This window comes from Pundamilia nyererei, unplaced genomic scaffold (genome assembly GCF_000239375.1).
Source record: "Pundamilia nyererei isolate P.nyererei 1_Seehausen unplaced genomic scaffold, PunNye1.0 scaffold00366, whole genome shotgun sequence".
Taxonomy (NCBI): Eukaryota; Metazoa; Chordata; class Actinopteri; order Cichliformes; family Cichlidae; genus Pundamilia; species Pundamilia nyererei.
In genome coordinates, this window is record NW_005187767.1 from 150,156 (window position 1) to 160,793 (window position 10,638).

Sequence of the window (10,638 nt, forward strand, 5' to 3'; positions counted from 1 at the left end):
ATTCACATTCGTATATACGCAGCTAATCAACGTTGCTAACAGGCTGTGACGGCGTCCTTATGTGTCGACACCGGTGTTTTAGCTAGCAAAGTGGCGTGACTGATGTGGCGTGAAGCCACGTTAGTGTATAACCATTGGAGATGTGAGCAGGACAGACAGAACAATTGACGGAACAAGTGTGGACTTTATACCAGTTTTTAAATTGTGTTGATAGGCCACGTAAAACCAGAGTTATGACAAAAATATCTGCAATGTTTGGTTTTCTTCCTGAATATTATCATTGTTTATATTTACTGCGGGAAGAAATGGTAAAAACTGCGTTTTATAAGGAAAACGCTCGAAAGCACTCTCCACCTGTGAGCAAAGACAAAACCAAAAAGCCCCCACCCTTTCCCATTCGTCGAAAAATGTACCATGTCCACCAATCAAAACATGATATGGCAATATGGCATTTAGTGGTTTAGGAATGGGGGGGCATCAAATTTGATGCAGAACAGCTGACTGTTCCGTAAATAGTTTGAAATGGTTTTTTTTAAAAATGCCTTAGTTGCATTTTTAGGTAAACAGTTGCAAAAAACTTTGTTTGCAAAACTCAGTAACTTTTTTGAAGAAGTAACTATATAATTAACTGCCCGACATCAACTGTATTTTGCAGACAGAGCGTTACAGGACTATCTCCCAGACCAGACTCATACCCATAATACAAGTCAGAGCTTGTATGTAAATGTAAATGCTATAATTTGATTATTTTAATAAACCATGTAACTTGGATGGATTCGATGCTGGCATGACCACAGTGCACACGTCTGATGTCGCTCACAATGGTCCAAGGGATCGCTCAGGGAGTTTGTGTGTTCGCTCAGACACATGAAAAATTAGAGGGAACATTGGTCAGGACACATATACCGTTTGTGCTGCCTCCCTGCACTCTACATGGACATCTTCATCTTTCTGCACTCCTCCCTGGTCTAAGAATTGTAACATATTAATAAAGAAATATGTACTATAATACCAAGAATATTTTCATTATAAAACACAATGAAAGCACCTCAGTACACATGAAACTCTGGAGCAGATGTGGAAGATTTCACTGTGATGATTGGAACATTAGGAGCCCATGTCACCACTGGTACCTCCAAACTGTGAAAGCAGATTCCAGATTCAATTGGAAAGTAGTATCAGACGAACATTTAGTGAAAGTACAACAGGAAAGTGATGATTTCTTTCTCCTAATACTGGAAAAATTGAACTGATCTCTCAGCGTTCCTCTGTGTTCTAGTGTTTCAGACGTGCCCGCTTCACAAGCTGAAGGTTCATCGTGGTTTGCAGGAAGCTGACTTCCTGAAACTACTCAGGTCTACCTTCCCTCAGCTGGCTGGAGATGAACCTTTTGACCTTTTTTTAAGGGCCAAGCACAACAAACTTAAACCTCTGAAAGGAGACTCTGTGACACCAGAGGAAATCATCAGAGTTTCTCGGGGATCTACCCTCTACATACAACAGTCACTGTGTCCAGAAGATTTAAGACTTAAGATCCGCATCCTTGAGGACCCTAAGATTGATAAGATCACAAATATAAGTAAGTTTAAAGCTTTTAACCTTCAAAGATCTTTGGAAGGATTTGATGCCGTTAACATTTTCTACCTCCTATTAGCTCCTTAACTTGATTTAGAGGCTTTGCATGTCTCAAGAGTCCAACGTACTAGTCATCCAGCTCTCTGTGCAGGTTTGCTGAGTTACCCGTTTATTAGTTGATTCAGGAAAACATGTCTTCTAACTTGTCGATGACTGAAACTGCTCTGACTGTAGTCACACTACCCGCTGTCTTAAAAAACCTCGTAACATTATAAAAGATACCTCACACTCTGGCCACTCCCTGTTTGAACTGTTGCCCTCGAGCCGACGGTACAAAGCAATCAGCGTAAGGACAAACAGACTCAAACACAGCTTTTACCAAATCAGAAAAATATGTCTTGATGCTGCTACTAAAAAATGTCCATCACGCTACTCCTGAAGTGATCTATGCACTGACTGAGGCATGTGTGTGGGGATTGATTTTATTTTACAAATTTTATTAAAATTTTACATTTGTATGGATGATGCATTGATCAGAGATCAATTCTAATTTCGTTCTACCTGTGACAATGACAAAAAAGACATTCTGATTCTGACTTTGTGAGCTTCTCTGTTTTCTCTCAGTGTGTCAGAATCACCCGTCTCATGAGCTGAATGTTCCTCGTGGTCTTCAGGAGGCTGACTTCCTGGCTCTGCTGAGGTCCACTTTCCCTCAGCTGGCTGCTGGTGAACCTTTTACCATCTTAATTGGTCGCAACCACAATCTAATTCCTCCAAGAGTGGAGAGTATGACTGCAGAAGAGATCTGCAAGAACAGGACTAGGAATCCTGGTATTTACATCCGACTGAAGGTACTGCAAGAACCAATTTAACATCAGGGTGAAAACATTGTTTAAATGTGGAGCATGTTGTTCTGAATGAAAAATCAGATAAAAAAAACTATTCTTTTACTTTTTGGTGGAAATTTAGGGTCCAGAGAAAAGGTCTCTACAGAGAGAAGATGCTACTGCTGCTGAACTTCCTCCACCCAGCCTGGATCCAACCACACTGACCACTGAGTGAGTCAAAGAAAAGAGTAAGCTGCTGCTGTTAGAGTTTGTTATTTATGTCAACAGTTCAATCCAATTTTGTTCTTTTCCCCCAGAGTTGAGTCTGAGAAACCTCAGATCAGTCAATCAGACACCCACATGCATCTCAAGGTCCACATTGTGGAGGACCCTCAGATGGATACCATCTCGCCCAATCGTAAGTTCAAAGCCTTTTAATTTATCTCTCCAGTACAATATTCAGTTATCACCACTGTGATCACATGCTGAGCTGAAATAATAAAGAGTAGCCGAGCATAGCTCCTAGGGTGGTCAGGACACATTTGTGACTATGAGGTCCTTTGTAGAGCTCTGTAGGCATGCTGCTGGATGGTTTGGGAAGCTTGTGATGACCTGAGTTTGGACCAGTTTCTCAAAGCACTTCATGATTACTGGAGCACGAGCCACTACACAGCAGTCATTCAGAATGCTGATGGTCGTCATTTTTTTGGTAGTGGTACCGTGATAGAGGATTTCAAGCAAGGCTGTCAGTGGAAAGGCTTAATGTTGGGGACATGGTCTCTTTGACTGACAGGTGGCTGCAGCTGCTTCCTGAACCTCAGCTGGACCTCTGGATTGTGTTTGTGCTCTTGGAGCCTTTTGGACCATTTTAATGCAAATATCTGATAAATATTGTAGTTGCTTTGCAGCTAATAACAGACTGTCTAAGACGTCTGAGCTCTTGTTTTTTGAATGAAATTGTCAGGTTTTGGTGTGATGCTCCCTGTTAGCTGGCAACTTAACACTCTTTCCTGTTTTATCTCAGTGTTTCAGAATTACCTGCCTCATGAGCTGCAGGTTCCTCGAGGTCTTCAGGAGGCGGACTTCCTAGCTCAGCTGAGGTCAACCTTCCCTCAGCTGGCTGCTGCTGAACCTCTGGAGCTCCTGATATCTAATGACGACAAGATACTAGAGCTTCTAAATATGGAGTCACTGACAACTGAGGAGATCAAAGAGGCTGTCCAGTCAACTGGGAGTGCTACCCTCTTTGTTCGATTGAAGGTACTGTGTCAGATTCAGCATCTCTGCCTTTGTAGATTTTTCTTTTGTCCTTCTTAATCCCTCCACATGGCATTGTCAGAAACCATTAATTACAAAACCCATACTAAATAAAAACTATAAAACTTTCCAGGCCTCAGAGGATGTTCAGGATGATGTGAATAAGCTTGATGGTGCTGAAGACTCTTCATCCTTTTCTGAACAAACCACACTGCACAGGAGGTAAGTGATTAATAAAAAACGGTAAAATTGGAGAATGAAAACATAGTTTCATAGCATTTATTATGTTGCATTTTGGAAATGGACAGTGACAAATGGACTGATTCCTATATAGCGCTTTTCTTCTCTCCTGGAGTACTCAAAGCGCTGTTTACAACATTCCTCATTCACCCACTCACACAAGGACTTCTAACCTCAAGTACAATCTGACCAACATTCACACTCCAGTTGACGCATCGGAGGGCAACTTGGGGTTAGTATCTTTCCCAAGGATATTTGGCATACAGACTGGGGAAGCAAAGGTTCGAACCACCAACCTTCCAATCAGTAGCTGATCTGCTCTACCACCACAGCCCCACCTTTCCCCACTCTGCCCTGCCCCGAAGATGGTAGTTTGACCCATCTTCAATCTTATGGGTTAGAAACCGTTTTGAAGATGAAGATGAAAGAAGTTACATCTTGGAGAAAGAATGAAGAGGGCTGCATTGGTGTGGCCAAAAAACATATTCTGCAATGTTCTCCCTTGAGACATTGCTGTAGAAAACCGGCTTACCTCTGGTCTCAAAGGTGTTCAGAAACAGTAAAGATCAAAAAACACAATAAGCTTTCTCCTGGTTGCACTCCTACCTGGTGTGCTGTCTTCTGGCTTTAATATTTTGAGCTGTTTGATATTTCCTGTTGTAGGGGTAGACTAGGGCTGCCAAAACTATTATTTTGATAGTCGACTAGCAACCGATTATTTTTGCAATTAGTCGACTAATCAAATCGTGCATCTATTGGATGTATACCGTACAGCTTATTGCATCAGCATGTGTTTGCTCTTATATAACTATCATTAGCTTACAGTAGAGCTGGGCGATATACGATTTTTTCATATCACGATATGTTTTTTTCATTTCAGGCGATAACGATATCTATCACGATATAAGCCAAATAACTATATTTGTAAGATTTAAATGTGCCGTTGCTCACAAGTAAAATGTGAAATAATCAGCAGCTTGTTTTTATTTAAATATTTATTTCCCATAATAAGTTCATCCATTAAGCGGACGCGAATGGATGGATGAAGTTCAACAGGGTAGATGTCTGACAAAAGCCGAATGACGAATTAGCGCTTCCAGTCAGAGACTGAGGCTACGTCCACACGTACACGGGTATTTTTGAAAACAGAGATTTTCCGTTTTCGTTTTAAAAAATAATCCCGTCCACACATAAAGGCAGAAATGAAGGAAAACGCTGCTATGAACATGCCAAAGCAGCAGGTGGCGCTAGATTCCTAACCGTGCCGAAATGTTGGCCAATCAGAAGTCTAGAAGCCTCGGTGGGAAAAAGTAAACAAAGCTGGGGCATAGAAGCAGAACCCAGTCGTATGTGTGGAGGGACAGTAACTGTGTGTATATGTAAGCATTTAAACACTGCAGAGAGTAGAATTAACAGTAACAGTATTGTAGAAATTCATTTCACCGAAACAATAACGTGGCGCACAGTGTGACGCATGCACCAGTTTATTGTATTTCCAGACTTGCTTTCGGCACAATTTACAGTGTACGCTACTCTGTTTTTTGTCAGACTTGAAATAGCCGAAATACCTTCACACTACGGAACTTCTATGGCTCTTCCGTTCGACAATCTCTCCGGCATTGGAACCATCATCTGTTTTCTCTTCGGTCACGCTCGGTTGATTTTTCTAGTCGGCGCACACATTTCCTCCATTACCCGGGCGGTACGGTCGCTGGCTGCTTCCCAAACAAATACACATGTGTGGCTTGGCACCTGTGCTGTACATAACAAGTCACGCGACGTGATGCTGCGGCTGTGATTGGTTCGGCTCTGCGCTACTTAATTTGGATGGGCTGACCTTTTTTTTTTTTTTTAAGAGGACAAGAGTGGCGAGGTCTATCGCGATAGTTTAATTTCTCTATCGAGTAAAAGTTATATCGCGATACATATCGTTATCGTTCTATCGCCCAGCTCTAGCTTACAGCTTGAAGTGTTTAAGGTATGTGCTAACTTAAAATAAAGACAAGATGATAGTTTATTAAACCTTTAATGAAATTTGCAGATTGTCTCAGTGGAGTTTAATAAACTCAGCCGTCTGCTTCTCGCTCCCTAAAATTTAACAGGACATTGGAGTAAATTCTCGACCATCTCACACTTCTGTTTAATCAGTTTTCTGTTTGACGTTTATTCAGCTGTGTGAAGACTATAACTTTAATCTCAACCAAACTGATTTACTCAGGAACAAATAAAAAACACTGAAAAAATCCAAACAATGACATTTTTAAGTTATCTAAGTGACTTATATATGTTTAAGCTGAGTAGCAAAAGATCGTGGGGGAGTCGAAAATGATGTGCCGGGGGTTGACTGTTCTCGCCGGCTCTAGTGAGTCTTGACCTCCTGGTCAGCTATCAAGCTGGTGCGTAACAGGCGTCTCCGAAAACGTCGGAGCACTTTTGCAAATATGTGATGTCTTGGTAAATTGAGCAGATATTTGAAGCTTACACAGCTACATTCTCGCCTGAAAATATCTTAAAAGTTTGTTACTCTTACACTCTTTCTGGGTTGTCTGTGAAGGTTCTCAGTCATCCAGATCATCGTAGTCAAAGGAACTTGCAAAGAAAAGCGTCTGGACTTCTTTAAGTTGCTTGAAGACGTTTCACCTCTCATCCGAGAAGCTTCTTCAGTTCTAAGGTCAAATGGTGGCGAGTCCCAGATTTTCAGGGTTGCAAAATAAACCTTTAAGATATTTTTAGGCGAGAATGTAGTTTTGCGACCCAGAAAGAGTAATATTAAAACTAAGTAGCTGCTGCCGTTGTTGGAAACTGGGCCGCGCTATGAATTCTGGGATAGGTTGGGCCACGAAGGATACACCCGACCCATCAATCAAATCTAGGGAAAAAGAGGGTGGATTTTTTTGGCCATATTTCGAGGAGTCTTCGAATTTGGACACCCTTCGTCGCGTTAAACTACTTACCTACTACTTACTTCTGCGTCTTTCAGAATCTTACAAAACTTCCAACGACGTGTCGACTTTTAAATTACTTGTCGATGATTTTTATAGTCAACATAAGCGTGACTCCTCAGCAGTGGTGATCTGCAACTTAAAGTGATGTACAGAATTAAAAATGAACTATCTGGAAGTTGTTGTTCACTCATATCATATCAAACCTTGAAATACAGGCTTCCTTAAAAAGATTGATTAAATGATTGATTGAAAACTTTGAGCAGCTCCAGTGCTGGATGGCAGATGTTATGTTAGCAGAGTTTTGCTGCTATTGTTTCTTTTCATTGCTATTGAACGCAACCTGATCTTTGCCCAGAGAGTAATGAAACATTATGATTACCGCTCCATTTATCAGGTATGGCATCACTGGCAAGATGTGGCGTCATCACTTCTTTTCCTCTTATACTAGACTATGGGTATATGGATGATAGGTAGCTGTTTAAGATACAAAGGTGTATTATAAGACATGATGGTCTGAACACTGCTGGCATGCTAATCAGCAGTGGATGTAAAATGTAGACATGTTTAATATTTCTATTTTTAACATTCTGTTGATATTATTGATTATATTATAAGTTAATTTTTGCGTGTTTTGATCTTAAAGTATGTATTGACAATTGTCAATTGTTTTCAAGCTAATTTGCGAATCTGATTTGAGAAAGGCAGTCAGGTTTGGTTAGTTAACAAAAAATACCAAACTGCACAGCTGCTAATGATAACCTTTATGCAGGAAGCATTAGTTATTCCATTTATTCTTAAATGGAAACAGAGATGCTGGATTGCTAACCCACTATTAAAACTCCTGTTTCTAAACGAGATGCTGAATGTGAACCAAGATTGTTCCAGATTACATTGACTTTTATTCAACACTGACTACCAATTTAGCTACTGAAGAATCATTTCATGGAAATGTGTGTTTAAATGTTCAGTCTATTCTGTCTTAGAGGAAAACATTTTCATGAGTGTCGTGGATCTTTTTTCTCACAGTAATGAAAGGAAACCCTTGCATGAAGACCTGAAGGATATCATCCTCAGAGCTTTGCCATTAATTTCTGAAGACACTCAACAGTCATTGATTCATAAGCTGTTAAGTGATGGAGTGGAGTCTACCCAGGACCTAAAATTTGTCATTGAAGATGATATTGCTGACTTGCTGCCTCCCCTTCAATTACAGACACTCCTGGAAGCATTTAAAAATGGTAATGTTGACGTAAATACACTATTTTTTCTATACAATGTTATAGTAGTATATCTGATCATTTCTAACAGCCTTTTTCTTAAAATATATATTCCCTGAACACTAAATCCGTCTGTACAGCGAAATGGTAAAATTGTACTGAAAGTTTTTAAAACTGTTTTTTTACTTCTGTTAACTTATTTTGTCATTCTAACACTGCTGGTTTCCCCACTGAGTGCTACAGCCAAGTGTCTGTGTTTTTTACCAAAACCTTTTAATATGATGCAGCTCTTGATCCATCCATTATGTGAGAGGATGTGTTTATCTGGGTTCACATCAGGGGCAGCAGTCTGAACCGGACCTGCATGAATGGGTCTTTAGTAGTGCTTAGACATTTATCTAACAAGCAAACGATCCTTGATTCAATCCCAGAAAGAGACACAAATCCCTTGGGAGCTCCAGGAATAGGATCAGGATGAAAAATCTGCCAAATAAAACATCAACTACCTGTGTGGTGACCCTCTGTGGCTGAGGGAGCTTTTCACAGCGACTGCCAGCGACGTCCAGAGACTACTGGCAACCACCCTGTTGACTGTTAGATAGATGTCTAGGTTTTTCTGACCAAGGCCTTAGAGATATAATGAGTAACTTGGCTATTCAGGGGGGTATCTATCTGGATGGAGGCGCTACTCCGTTAAAAAAAAAAAACAGTTAAGGGGGATTCATTATGTCTATGGAGCCTCAGATCCTGGGGAAAATCAGAACCTTCTGGTGAGATTTTTGATAGTATTTGTATTCTCATGTTCCTGGTTTGGTTGTTCATAAAAGGCTGGTGGGGTATTGTCTTCATTCTGGACACCAAAGTTTGTGAATATGATAACTTGGAAACAGGGTGACATAGGCGCATCTACTAAAAATCCTGGATTAGTTCAATTTCCAGTTAAATTGAACTCACCGTTAGAGGTCAAGTTTTCTGAAAACCTTAAGAATCCATAACTCAAGAACAAGGAGATGTAGGGTTTAGAAAATTATACCATAGGAGGAGGATACTGGGAGGCTCAGGGGTCGGACTGACGGCCGGCAGTATTTAAAAAAATATATATATTATTAACTTATTTTAAGCTCACCCTTGTATAAGAGACAATTGAGCTCACTGTGTGTTTTTTCCCCTTTCCTTTTCAGAGGCAGACCTGGTTACTTTGGACCTGCCAGTGATTCCTTCCTCTAGCTCACTGCTCAGCAGTCCTGCAGCGTCACCTTGCTCCACTTCATCTGGTGTACTCCCACTCTCAAATCAAGAACATGACAACTCAGAAAGCTGCGGGCAAACCACCCTTTTCAGAAAACATTGGGCAGAGACGTTCCAGGTGCCCTGGGACCTCATGCCAATGGAAATTCAAGCAGCGGTTGCTGAGGGCAAGAGACCATCCTCTTCAGCAAGGAGACAGATGGTTAGAATTTTAGCAGATGAAATGAGGAAACACGAGCTAAACCCAACACGTGCTCAGTGTGTAACCATCTGCCGAAACATTGTCCGTAAGTACCCTCAGAGCTTTGCTGATCTGTGTGACAACGGTCAGCTGCTGGAAGAGGATTACATCTCGCTTGTGATTCAAATCAAAAACCGAATTGATAACCTGAAACGGACCAGCAACTTTCGCCACAGCCGTTTGTCTGGAATGAAAAGAGGATCCACCAACAATTATGGCTGCGCCAGATTTGAGCCTGGCCTGCTGCCGGAGGAGACAAATGAAACAGTGGAGCGAAAACGCCAGCGACTGGAAGAAATTTACCATCAGGATGGCTCAAGCATGGTAGAAAAAGACGAAGTAAAAGAACTCATGAAAGTAACCTTCTACCTGCAGCGCCGCCAAATAAATGCACTCCCAGTACCGGCTATTAGAGATTTAAGGGGCCGATGGCCTTATCTTTTCACACACAATGGACTTTATACTCATTTCGAGCTGCTCACTGATATCAAAGTGCTTCGCACTCTTGAGGTTGCAATGGAGGAGTGTGGACCAACCATCCTGGAGGTCTTCAGCAAGTCCACTAATCCAGATATCCAATCCATCCTCTCAGTGGGTCCAAAACTTGAACTATCCTTCTGCATCCTGCAACTTCTGATGGCTCACTTCTCCGAACCCCTCGGAGGACTGATTCTTTTTGCAAATGTGAGTTATTTTAGGGTTTTGGATTTCTTCAAAGGTGACACCTGTATCTGTTGTCTCTGTTATTGGGGAAGACAGCAGTTTTATTTGTTTCATGTTTTTGTTAATTAATTTAGTCATAACTCTGTGTCCTAGGCAAATGCCACAGCAGCTGAATTACAGACGACACTCCAACTACCTGCAACTCCTCGACTGATACTCCTCGGTATGACATACATATTTATTTTTTGTTGTTATGATTAGGGATGGGTATCGTTTAGGTTTTATCCGATACCGGTGCCAAATCGGTACTTTTGAAACGGTGCCGGTGCTCAAACGATGCTCAAACCGGTGCTTAAAGAATGGAGAACACAAAATTGGTCCAAAAACCTCTCATGTTCAGCTGGTTTTTTGTAAAAAGATAACAA

General features: G+C 41.2%; 1 protein-coding gene across 1 annotated transcript in view; it reads left to right on the plus strand.

The window, feature by feature from the left end:
- The window catches only part of LOC102207220 (uncharacterized), a 34,035-nt gene that overhangs the window by 20,375 nt on the left and 3,022 nt on the right, over positions 1–10,638 (plus strand). The window contains exons 2-10 of the mRNA XM_005752578.1: positions 1,280–1,579; positions 2,200–2,426; positions 2,545–2,633; positions 2,720–2,820; positions 3,427–3,662; positions 3,793–3,881; positions 7,871–8,082; positions 9,243–10,234; positions 10,367–10,436. Of these exons, the coding sequence (XP_005752635.1) occupies positions 1,280–1,579; positions 2,200–2,426; positions 2,545–2,633; positions 2,720–2,820; positions 3,427–3,662; positions 3,793–3,881; positions 7,871–8,082; positions 9,243–10,234; positions 10,367–10,436 (2,316 nt within the window). The remainder of the gene's footprint in view (positions 1–1,279; positions 1,580–2,199; positions 2,427–2,544; positions 2,634–2,719; positions 2,821–3,426; positions 3,663–3,792; positions 3,882–7,870; positions 8,083–9,242; positions 10,235–10,366; positions 10,437–10,638) is intronic.